The sequence below is a fragment of the Pseudonaja textilis genome, chromosome 5 (genome assembly GCF_049901715.1).
Source record: "Pseudonaja textilis isolate UNSWEBS1 chromosome 5, rPseTex1.2, whole genome shotgun sequence".
NCBI lineage: Eukaryota > Metazoa > Chordata > Lepidosauria > Squamata > Elapidae > Pseudonaja > Pseudonaja textilis.
In genome coordinates, this window is record NC_141994.1 from 55,107,952 (window position 1) to 55,120,989 (window position 13,038).

General features: G+C 36.0%; 1 protein-coding gene across 3 annotated transcripts in view; it reads left to right on the forward strand.

The window, feature by feature from the left end:
* The window catches only part of KIAA1549 (KIAA1549 ortholog), a 121,247-nt gene that overhangs the window by 84,843 nt on the left and 23,366 nt on the right, over positions 1–13,038 (forward strand). For all 3 annotated transcript variants that reach the window (XM_087934910.1, XM_087934912.1, XM_087934911.1), the window contains exons 10-11: positions 2,880–3,061; positions 12,426–12,628. In XM_087934910.1, coding sequence (XP_087791036.1) covers positions 2,880–3,061; positions 12,426–12,628 — 385 coding nt within the window. The remainder of the gene's footprint in view (positions 1–2,879; positions 3,062–12,425; positions 12,629–13,038) is intronic.

Sequence of the window (13,038 nt, forward strand, 5' to 3'; positions counted from 1 at the left end):
GCCAATGTTTCAACTTTTATGATGTGGAGAATTTTAACACCTCTGTTTCCTTGGACTCTGTGGAAGTGTAATATTCTCCTCACAACGCAAAGCACTGTTACATAACAGTTCCCTACGTGGTTAATTGCTCACTATGGTAACTGTTTAGTCAATACTCTCTGGAGACATAGCAACCTAAATTTCTTGCAGCAACACACATGCACATCATCTTCAGTTGATTTATAGCAGGTTGAAGATAACGTCATTAAGTATTATGTCACCGCAAACTATATTTTGCCATAGTAGATTGGTTGGTTTTTAAGGCTTTACGGTGCTTTTTTCTCTGTATTAAATTATTATCTGATTTCATTCTGAAGATGTGACTATAGTAGTACAAATAAGAGAGGGGGCATTATGCAACACTGTGAAAGTGAGCTATGTTCAAATTAAAAATGACTTTAAACATTAGAGATGTGTAGACTGAACCAGATTTCCAAACTTTGAAGTGTTTAATGTCATTGAAATCAGTGTTTTTCAATTTGACAATTTTAAGATATGTGGACATCAACTCCCTAGATTTCCCAGCTAGCATGCTGGTTGAGAAACACTGACTTGCAGTGTTTGGTTAGATAACTCCTTAAGGGAAACACTCCTTGCTTATTAGTTCAGAACCTGTTTTCTTTTCATCAAGAAGCTTCCTTTGGGAAAATAGTGGCATGTTTTCCTGTGGTCTTGGGGGAGAAAGGGAAGGCATGGACAAAACCAATAGGATTTTAAGAAACTCCCCTGCAATCTCTTCTGATCTAGGAAGATTGCTTCTGCTGGCTTCTCCAGCAAGGATCTTCCTCACTGGAAGAAAGGCATGTGCCAGACAAGCTGTTCTCTCTATCTGCTACTCTTCCAGCAAGGAAAAACTAATAATGCCAAGAGTGGGAGTCAGGGAAGAACATTATTGGAGCTGTTACTTCATTAAGCAGCATTTCCTAATATCACTCCATCAGCTGGCTAGTTGGCTTGGACTTGCTCCTGAACTGAATCTAGGTCCCATGCCTGCTTTAGGGGAAGATTTACTTTTCTTTGATTATTGTAGGTGGATACCATCCTTTCTTTGAGAAGCACATAGTAGGAGGTATGGTTTCTCCTTCCCTGTAATTTGATTGCTACAGCAACCCTGTAATGATTGTCAGATTGATTGACAGTAACTCCTCCATAGTCATGACTACCTTCCCAGCAGAAATTGATCTAAACTCCCTAAACTAGCTTTCCCTAAATGATGCCTTTCAAAAACTATAAACACCATGCCACACAACAAGAACAGCATGTAAAGGAAATCTGACTGTAGGCCCTTTAGTAACTTGTCTAGTTTGGCTAATGGGTATTGTTTACATTGGGATTCCAATAAATATGGCTAACTTGATAGTGTGCCTCACATTTTTATACATAGATTTATTCCATCTTTCCCAGTAAGTCTGCAAGAAAACTCATAAAAATGGTTGTACATATCTTCTCACAAAAAATACATACTGAGCAAGTACTTTCTCTAATATATGCCTTTTTTGTTCTTAATGGATCAAAAAATATATATGGGGAAATCCAGTTCAGATTGCTTAGACTTTACAAAGATCCTCAAGACTGTTTACGGCCTGAAGCCATTGTAGTTACTTTGACTGATTCCTAGACACAGAATATTTCTGTTATTAGCATGATGAAACTAATTTTCCCATTATTCTGTTCTGTGGCTTATATGTAGATATTTACAAAAGCACTGTAGCACTTCAACTTTTCCAGATATGGAAGGGGAGAAGGAGTGTTATGCTTTTGGCACTAAATTTCAGCATTTATTATATCAGCATATATTATATGAATATGAAATATTTATAGCTAGCTTATTTTTTCTTTAGGGACAGTAATAGATTTTCTGCAAGATTACAATTTATCAGCATATGTTCTTATATAAACTATTGAAGTTGGTATGGTATGTAGCTTTTATAAATCCTCTATTTGTATGAGCAGTTAAGAAAAATAGAAAATACCTGCAATTTTTAAAATTAAGATATTGCAATGTTCATCTTGTTCAGAATTCTACAGGTTGCTGTCTGTCTTACAATGCGTTAATATTTATATAATGGTTTTAAAACAAATTCATGTAATTTGATTATTCAATATTTATGAATTTCACTTTGAATAAATTATTTAATAAGATGAGAAATTAAATCATTAAGATGGTTTTCTGAGATACAGTGTGCAACTGATGGTCAAATTTAAATCCTGTTGTAGAGGCTGCCAATAGTTATAAAAATTTCAGATAGAAATTCCTTCCTCCAATTCTTTTTATCCATTTGATTATATCTTAGTTGATCATACATTTTGGTACAATCTTCCAGATGTCTGGAAGTCCCAATGTCTATGGAGATTCTCAGTCATCCAGGTCATGGTTGACTGAGAAAGTAGCCTTTTGGGTTTTTCTTCTTCAGCTTCTTGGATGAGAAACGAAACTTCTTCAAAGAAAAAATAGAAAGGCCAGTTGCCTCTTGAAAAAGCACCTTTGGGACAATCATGACCTGGATGACTGAGAATCTCCATAGATATTTAGCTTCTTATATAATTGTTACCAATGTATTGAATGTGAGAATAGATGAAGTGAGATTGCATAGATAGCCACAAACTCTGGATAGCTTCTGACCTTGCTTTTGACCTCAGGATATTTATCTCACTGGCAATTCTCTCATACATCAGGAGAACATCAGTTGGAAAAAGTTGGTAGAGTGACTACATGAGACTAAAGTACTAAACGTTCATGTCTGATAAATATATTTTAGAAGTTAATGCTTTCACACTATGTTTAAATACTGCTAGAATTTGGTACATAAATTCTAACTTTTTCCCAATCCCCTTGATAGCTGTAGATCAAGTCAAAGAACCTCCTCCAGAATCACAGAATAATCTATGGATTATTGTTGGGGTTGCAGTCCCTGTAGCTGTGGTGCTATTGATAATCATAATTTTATACTGGAAGCTTTGCCGCACAGATAAACTTGAGTTTCAGCCAGATACCATGAGCAACATACAGCAGCGTCAGAAGGTAAGAATTGGAGAAGTGGGAATGTTCTAAAATGCATAGGTGTTTTGTGACTTGCTAACAACTATTAAGAGTACTCTTATAATATGGCTGCCATTACCTGTTCATAAATGGAAGGACATAAAATGCTTATTTTGCAGAATGCAAGCTAGTGAAGCTAAACATTTGTGATCCCACGTCTAGAGTTTGCAAGGCTGTTATGTAATAGATAATATCTTCTAAAAATTACCTCAGGATATGGTATCAAGAAAATTCTTTATGAATAAGGAAACCTGTTGCATCTTAAAAAATTAGTTGTCATTGATTAACATTTGATATATACAGTGTTCATACTTTTTGCATGGCCTGTGTATTATTTAACAGTATAAGTTTAATATTAAGTTTAATATAAGTTTAATATTCATATTTGTAACAAATTAAAAGAGAAAGAACACCTAATTATTATTTGTAACAAAATTTTGGCAAATGCTAAAAACAATAGAACCAACTTCTGCCTTTTTAATGATTGAGTCTATTTTGAAATGGAAATTACCCTCCAAATATCCCCATGATTATGCAATGTTATTTCTGTTATGTTTTGTATTATGAACTACCTAGAGCAGGGGTCCCCAAACTTGGCGACTTTAAGACTTGTGGACTTCAACTCCCAGCTATGGTGGCTGAAGAATTTTGGGAGTTGAAGTCTTAAAGTTGCCAAGTTTGGGGACCTCTGATCTAGAGTCACAAAATTAAGATGGTAAATCACTGTATTATAAATCCTAAAATAGGTACAATATAGGTAAAGCAAAGGCAATTTTTTTTTCTCCAGAACATGGATGATCTTGGTCTCACTCATAAATGACATGGCCTCACCCACTTGGTGTAAGGCCTTGCTCCCTGTTCTCCTCCATCTTCCCCAAAAGGTTAAATATGGAAGCAAAGGTTGCCGAATGCAAATCTAGTTCATAATTTCAGCCAACCTTCACCTGCATCATAAGGAAAATTATTATTACTTCTAGTAATATGGACTCTGCAGCCTTTCAGAATTGCCTTCTTTTTATACATATTATGAAGAAAGTAGAGCTGAGAGCTGTTCCATTTTGCACAATTTGGTCTGGGAATATAACTGCCCTCCTGTTTACAGGAATTGGTTTATTGTAGAATTGTTTCACTCCATTTCATATTTCATATTTTCACTACGTTTCATTAATCATGGGAAAAATGAGTGAGGTTGAAAGTGATTGCGATTTTGTTGGAACGCTGGGTAGCTTTTCTTTTCATTATTGTAACAGAAGAGAAGAAGGAAAATCAGCAATAGCTTTCACCTTCGGTGATATTTACACCATTGACTTGTGTTGTCTCTGCTTTATGATGGTTGTGCTAAAATAGAAATCAGTCTAAGAATAAGGTTTAAATACTATCTTTACTTTACTTAAAAGTAGCTATTTTATGTTTATTAAAATTAAATACTATCCAAACTTTGCTTTGAGAAATGCCCATAAGCCATTGGTACATTAAGTTACATACATTAAGTTCTCTGAAAGCAATCGCAATAGCGCTTCACAGTGCTTTACAGCCCTCTGTAAGCAGTTTAAATTGTCACCATATCTGGGCCCTCATTTTACTGATCTTGTAAGGATGGAAGGCTGAGTCAACCTCAGAACTCCTGGAGTAAGCAGTGAGTTAGCCTATAGTACTGAAATTCTAACCATTGCGCCCCCACGGCTCTAGAGTACTTTGGATACATTATGCATTTAATTGTATTTCATGAGCTTATGAAAAGTCATCCCACTTATGGTATCCATCAATATAGCATAAATCAATGGCAGGCGGCTTAAGGTTGGAAAAATGTATTTAGCTGAAGCATGACAAAATTGATATAGGGACTTTAAACTGAATCTTGTGGAGGTTAAAGATTAAAACCCCCGAAGTAAGACACTCAGATAAAGTGGTTCCTATTATAGACAGAAGTGGAATTTTAAAGAACTTTACACATGATGTTTTGGTTATTTATACCTTTTAGAGGCTTCCCAAAATTGAACTGCTCTTTGGGCAGGCCATTGTCCTTTACTAGCCAGTTGCCTAATTTTTAGAAGAGATGCCTGGCATATGATTTGTTAATTATTCTTGAAATCATCTGCTTGAATGATAATTGGCTAGATACGTTTGACTTTCTTTTATATATATATAAGGGCACAGTGATTGATAGAACTCAATCCTAGGGAAGTGGAAGAGAACAATCTATGTGTATAAATAAATAAAATACTGGTATTAACCAGTCTGAATGTGCCTTTAGTAGTTAGCCAGAATCAGCTCTCCCCAATGATTTATCCTTTTCAATTGTTTGGATAAATTTGGAAATCTCACAGGTGACATTGACACTCAATCTGGAATATATTCTAGATTTAGCTCAAGATGTGTTGAAATGAAAAAGACATCACTGCAGGATTTGGCAGTGGGCACAGTCTTCTGGGTTGAAGAATATTCTCCTCCAAAAACCTTCCAAGATTTTTTGAGACCATCAGTCAAAAAATAAATCTCAAATCTCAAAACTCAGTTATCTCAGAAGATACCAACATTTTTGTTTTATTCTTATTATGTTCAAACAATGGAGGTATGTGTGTTTAAGGGGGTATACTACATACTCTGTGCCTACGTGTTGTTAAACGCTGCTTTGCAAAAAGAAGTAGAAACAGTCTTAAATTGCTTTCAGGACACAGTTGGAAGGAACAAGTTAAAAATAGTTCAAGGTGGGGAAAATGAGTCAGAATTATTTGGAATCTATTTGGAAGGAGAAAAGGCAGCAACATAAAACATGGGACTGAGTTTCTGAGATGGTAATAATGCAATAGTTCTTATTGCTTCAGTGATTTCATTACAGACCAATCTCTCTGAACCTTTTTAGTTGAATAGTTGCATAAAAGGCACATAAAATGTTAATAATCCACTCTGCTGTGAGTCATCTTGTTTTTTCCCCCACTGAGCTTTGACTGGATGTGATCCCCATCATCATACTGAATAAGCATTTTGTTTCCTTGGAAAATGAGAACAATTCAGCGGCAACATCTGTAAATAATCACAGTTTTATTTTCTCCATGTTTAGCTTGTAAGTTGAATTTATTAAATTAAAGGGGTCAATATAATTGACTGTTAAAGTCTGGTTGTGCATGTACACATCCATGCTTATGTAAAATCCTAACTTCAAAGGTTCTTTTTTTAATTCATGAGCTTTCGTTAGAAATCAGTTGTCAGACATACCAAGGCTAACCTATCTATACCCCCAGGTCCCACCTTCGAGTTGATGGTTAGGACTGTGATCTTCCTCTAACAGTTTTTTATTTTTTATTTTATCAATTGATTGGTCTCATAACTGGGGCAATAAATTAAATAATATGAAAAAAGAGTTTTAAATTGTCATTTAATGGTAACAATGTCAACTACTCGTTTAACTGTTAACAATATTAACATAGTGAAAATAAATAGATATCTAGAGAAATCCTGGAACTGGTAACTATTACTTTTATATAAAATAATCATTGATTTGTGAGTATGATCTCAGGTTTTAAGTTGTATACACATCACATAAAACCAAAGCTTCATTCTTTTCTGGAACAAAAGGAGAAGAAGGAAAATCATTGTGTTTTCTTCTGACTAAACTTACATAGGATTTCTGAATCTGGCTCAAATATTCTCATTGTATTTCCTAGCAAAGATACCCTTTCAGGTCACTAAGGAATGCATGTAATTATCTTATTTTTTCATTCTTTCTTTGTTTCCTTGAAGTATAACAGCAGGTGTCACCTAAATGTACGGTAATCTCTGAAAAGAGGTCAACTTTATCTCTTGATACACAGAAGAGAAGCTACTTGAATGGGCAGAGTGGTATGTGTAAGGGTATATATAGTTATTATCCTTACCTCCCAAGATTTGAAGATTACCTTTGAAAATTAAAGAGACTAGGAGCAGACCAGCATATTACTTTTGTTGTCTCTGGAAAGCCACTGAGAATGATTATCAAGAAATTCCTTTGGGAATCCTTTCTTTTGAGCAAACTCATGCAAAGATAGACCTAGTTTAGCATTAAAATATCCAAGCAATTATGGCTTGAGGATACAGTATGGATATATCATCTAGTATTACTTCTAAACATGTCCAATAGTCAGAGTTATAATACAGGGATGTGTTTGGAGGAATGTATACATTAACCGATATTAATTCAAACTCCTCATATCTAAATTTCACAACTAGAAAGTATGAGAACTTCTCTTCATTATATAGTTTCTCCCACTGCCATTGGAATTCTTGCTTAATATAGATTCATAATCCACCAGAGGGTTGTCCCTTATTCTTTGTATTTCAGGTGGGGGAAGCCCATTCCTGAAAGCCCAGGAGTTGTACTAATTTGTTCTCTTCCATTAGCCAGGTTACCTGGATGACTATTACATCAAATTTAGATAAGATAATAAACTCACTAGTCCACTGTCAACCACTTCTTTCTAGCCAGCTATGTTCTAAGTCACAATTTGTATAGGACTCCCATAAGCAAGATGTTCTGACTGGGTGGGTTGACTAAGGAATAAGGATACTAAATGTCAACTTTTGGGGGGAGCTAGATCAATATTGACTATACTTTCTGTGTAAACACAATTATTATACAGTTAAATATTCAAACTAGGATATAGAATCATTTAGTGATTCTTCACTGATCATTTCAGTACCAATACTTTGCTTTGGAAGCTTTAATTTTCTACAGATGTGATTAAGGGACATCAACAGTTGAAGCATATCCCCTCCATCTTAAAAGCCCTCCTCCTCTTTTCTTTTAATATTCCTGCCTGACATCTCTCTGTCACCCATTAACATGCACACCTGTCTTCTCCAACTCTGTATACTGGCATTTTTGCCAGGTCATAATTCACTAAGACAATTTTACTCGGTCTCTAGACCTGCTCAGAGATTAGCTGCCAGAGCTGAAATATTACTATTCCTGTGATCAAACATACAAAGGCTCTCTCATTAAGCAATCTGTTCTGGCAGTGTTCTTACCAGTATAGGTATCAAAACAGAATAAAGTGGCATTTTCTATGTGGATCTGTGTATGTAGTGTGTGTAGATAAAACATACACATGTATATACACACAAACAACAAGGTACTTCTTTATAGGTAATTGTCTATATAATAATTATATGTATAATCCATGCCAAATTACTATGTATTGTCAATAAATTATGAAGCTACTTTTCCCTTGGGGGGGAAAACCCCCCTTGGGGGGGTTCCCCATATCAAAACAACTTACCTTATGTGCGGCCAGAATCGAAAATAACATTTAACACAGTATGGTACTTAAGCAAAATGGTTTGTTTGAGTTCGGCATATGTGAAACTGATTGCGGTAGATTGTAGGGGCGACACCGAAATATAATTTCATCATATTTTATTTATCTATATATTAAATTATTGTATTTTATTCCAATTTCATTTTAAATTGTATTTTACCCCAATTCCATTTTAAATTGTTTTTATCAATTTGTTTTAAATTGTTTTTATTATTTGTAGTAATAATTTGTGTCTGGAACTCTGCATTTTGATATGACCCAAGTGGTAATCAATAAAGTAAACTGAAACTTCCTTGGGGGTTCTAAGATCATGTGTGGCAAGGATTATCTAAAAGCAATATTACATCCTAGCCCAGCTTCCGTATTTAATTTTAAATGGAGGTAGTCAAATGTTTTTGAAGGCTTTTGATAGCCATCTGAATTGTTATTCTAAATTCCTTTGGGGATAACAAATTTCTGAAAACTAAGCAGAGGCCAGGTTGGTTAATGTAAAGTAGGAAAGCATCAACATGGCTACCTTCAGACCCCGTTCCAAACATTGCCTGTGAATTACACTTCCTATTGTGAGAGAAGAGTAATATTAGTAAATAAGTGGGAAAAAATCATAATAGTAAAAGGGATGTGATGGCTCAGTGGTTAAAAGATGCTGAATTATCAACTGGAAAGCTGACAGCCAAGGTTTGAGGCCTGAGCACCGCATAACATGGTGACCTCCCTTTGCTTTCCTGAGCTCCTGCAAACCTAGCAGTTCAAAAGCATGCATATGCGAGTAGAAAAATAGATACCACTTCAGTGGGAAGGTAACACTTTTCCATGTGCCTTGGTGTATGGCCTTGCTGGCCATATGGAAGTGTCTTTGAACAACACTGACTCTCACAGCTAAAAAAAGGGAAATGAGCACTGCCTCCTGGAGGGATTGGAAGCCCTTTATTTTTAATCATAACACTAGTACTTCATTAAAAGTTGCTTCGCTATCATTTTGGTTCTGGCTCTGCCACTTTTTGCTGCTCCGAGTTCACTTATGGCTGTCAGCCTGAGCAAGATTGTGCAAAGATTTAAGAAAGAATCATTCAAAGTGACTCATAAAGAGAAAGTATACAATAAAAATTGTGAAGCCATAAATACCTGAAAGTATATTTATGCATTTATTTGGAGCTGTTAAGAGGCTTCTTATGTGCTAATGATTGGCTCTCACCTCTCTGCCTTCCGCACACCTGCAAATCTAATTCAATGTCCAATCTTGACTCTCATGTCCTTTATCACATCTCTTTCAGAAGGCCCATTTCTTTGCATGTATTATATTACTTACAGGTGCATGCATTTCTTTCGTCAGACATGATGATTCCAAATTCTGTGGCCTCAGATACAGGATTAGGAAAAGAAAGATGTTATTGCGGAAGGCTGCTACAAAAGGCATTCAGTAATCTTCAGTCAGTGAGATACAGTACCGTAATCTCATTGAATTGCAGTTTCTGTTTGAGCCATTTCAGCACTTTGAGTTACAATTTAATTTACAAAGCTCTTAATGGCTTGGGGCTGGGATATTTATACATAATACTTCCTTAACCTATCTAAATGTATCTGTCATATGTCTAAGTCTACCTGTAGATCTTAGTAATGCTGTTTGGGGGAATAATTTACTCTGTTTTAGAAATATATCCATGAACAGCTGCTCTGGACTCCTCTGACTGTATACAAAAGGATTCTTTATTATACATAGTAAGGTCAAAATGTTTATGGATTGAGATGACTGATTTTGGCTAAGCTTGAAGGGCCACTGATTGTTACAATTTGAGGAATCAACTGTCTATCTTCCTTTGAGTGCAGCAAATGAAAATAAGCAGGGGGAGATATCCCTTCTTCCTGGCCAATATCATGTACAATATAAATCAAAAAGGAAAAATGAAAACAAGGGAGATAAGTGAATTGTTTTGCTTTACAATGGCCTTCTCTGACTTACTGCCATGTAGATATTTTGGATTACAACTCCCATCAACTTCAAACTTTTTAGTCACTCATGGCAAGTACCGAAGTCCCCGGATTGGATAGCATTTGGATGGGAGAGTTTAACATACTATGTGTTCATTGTTTATTATTAATAGTAATAAAAGAACATGTGTGCATTTTCTAGTATTGCATTTACATCCTGTCTATTCTCCGAGAGCTCAAGAAATATACATGGGGTCTCCCTACAACAACCCCTATCAGAGAGAATAATGTGGGGGTGGGGGCAAATGTGCATAGTCACCCAGTGGCTTGTTGTAAAGTTGGGGTGGCGCAGTACTGCAGGTGACTTCTGCTGCCTGCCGGCTGCCTGCAAGTTGGCAGTTCAAATCTCACCAGGCTCAAGGTTGACTCAACCTTCCATTCTTCTGAGGTAAATTGAGGACCCAGATGGTTGGGGGCAAAATGCTGACTCTGTAAACTGGTCAGAGAGGGCTGTGAAGCACTGTGAAGTGGTATATAAGTCTATGTGCTATTGCTAAAGGGATTTCTTAACTGGGACCCCCTGGTTCAAGTTCAGCATTTTAACTGTAGCACACTAGCTATTTTTATAGACTTTTTAGAGACTTTCAAATATAGTAGGCTGCCTAATTGGAAAGTCAGAAACACCACCACTGTCAAGAGATGTAGATATTTCAAGGATTGTATTATTGCCTATGCTGTTATCCTAAAAACATAATGTTTTGTAATATACCTGTAAGTTGAAAATACCTTTCCCTTCAAAGCTTTTTATCTCCATCTGCTGGTTTAAACTTGTCAGTAGAATTCTCTGCAACTTGACCAGTTTTAATAATCTGCTTCAAGGTGACACCTTCCGGATATGTTGTAACTTACCTAGTACGCACAAAAAGCATTCTGGAAATTGCGATGTCAAGTTGGGAGATATTATGTGACAACATGAGGATGGTGGTATACTTTACTCAATAAGAGCCATTTTGTGTTTCTTTCTTTAAAAAAATAATAATGAATAGAACATTTATACTGAGCATTCTATGTGTTTATTTACATTACTATATTTTGGGAAACTTTTGGGAAACTCCTCTTAGAACAAAAGTGGATTTTGTTAGTATAGGAAAAATGGTATGAACAATTGAAGGGCTACAGAAGCAAGAAATAACCAAAGCAGAGGTGTTAGACACAATACATCAGGAAACAATGAAGTTCAAATGACTCCATATTGCATGCTAACATTCTCTACAAGAATCTGAACTATTAACAGTCAAAGCAAATTAGCGGTAGATGAGAATCAGAGGAATTCAAGGAAGGTTAGAGTTAGATCTCTTGTGGGTGCAAAGGGACTCAAGACTGATGATGAGCCAGATCCCTCCCCTGGGCTCAGCCTGACCATTTCCTATAAGAGGATCTACATTCAAGAGCACAATATTCACATTTAGTGGGAATCTCACTAAAACTGAGTCTGTTTCATTTTTCAGTACAATTTGACCTGTAAAGATCATCCATTTCAGTCTCCCCCCCCACCCCCATGAGATGTCTTTGGATGTACCTTTCCTAAAATTGATGCTCTCCAGAAGCTGTAAACTACAGTTTCCAGGATATAACTCTGGAAGCCTCAAGCTGGGGAAAGCTTTGATCATACCAGGTGGATAGCTCAATTTATAATGATTTTGCTTCCAGGGATATTCCTGGACAATTATATATCCTCAAAAAGCTGTCGATTGAGCAGCAGTCATAGTGAACATTTAATTTTCTGTGACCTAAATTCAAACTGAGCATATCACTGAGCTGCCTCAGACTCTCCTTTGTAGGATCATTTGCTCACTTTCCCAGGAGTGCACACATTTCTATTTATTTTACTTATTGTTCTATTACTCTGCAGGCCTTTCAATTCATTGGCCAAATTTTAACTTACATACTTACAGTGCAAGCTCGGGAGTGCTCATTTTTTTTGTCTTAATAATCTTTCTTTCTTTCTTTCTTTCTTTCTTTCTTTCTTTCTTTCTTTCTTTCTTTCTTTCTTTCTTTCTTTCTTTCTTTCTTTCTTTCTTTCTTTCTTTCTTTCTTTCTTTCTTTCTTTCTTTCTTCTTTAGCTACAAGCTCCTAGTGTCAAAGGCTTTGATTTTGCAAAGCAGCATTTAGGCCAGCATAACAAAGATGACATCCTGATCATACATGAACCAACTCCTCTGCCAGGACCAATTAAAGATGCCACACCTTCTGAAAATGGTGACCTGCCAAGCCCCAAGACCAAGTTATCTTCAAAGCCTTCCAAGAATGTCCGACATAGAGGGAGGTCAGTTCAGAGGATGAGAAATTGCTCAGCGCATGTTAAAGTTAATTAACTGTGAAGGATTTGTTTTATTCTTTGAAGCTTTTTCTCAGTTTGAATAGTTTTTGCTCAGGAATGTTTTTTTATATATAAGGCCACAAGGATTTGTTTCCTAGGCTCATCTGCTGGGTTCCAAATTTTGTGGATTTTTTTTCAGGCTACACATGTTGAGTGCACCAACGACATGACATTGTGGCATCAAGTTCTGATATGATATAATTATATAAATTTTCTGAAGTTTCCAGGTGGTTCAACAGCCTTCTCTGATGTGATTCTCTCCTAATATGTAGAAAGATTTCATAATTATCCAAAATAGCCATGGTCGCTATAGACCTTCTTATGTAATTAAAGGGAAGCATACACTCTTCATTCCA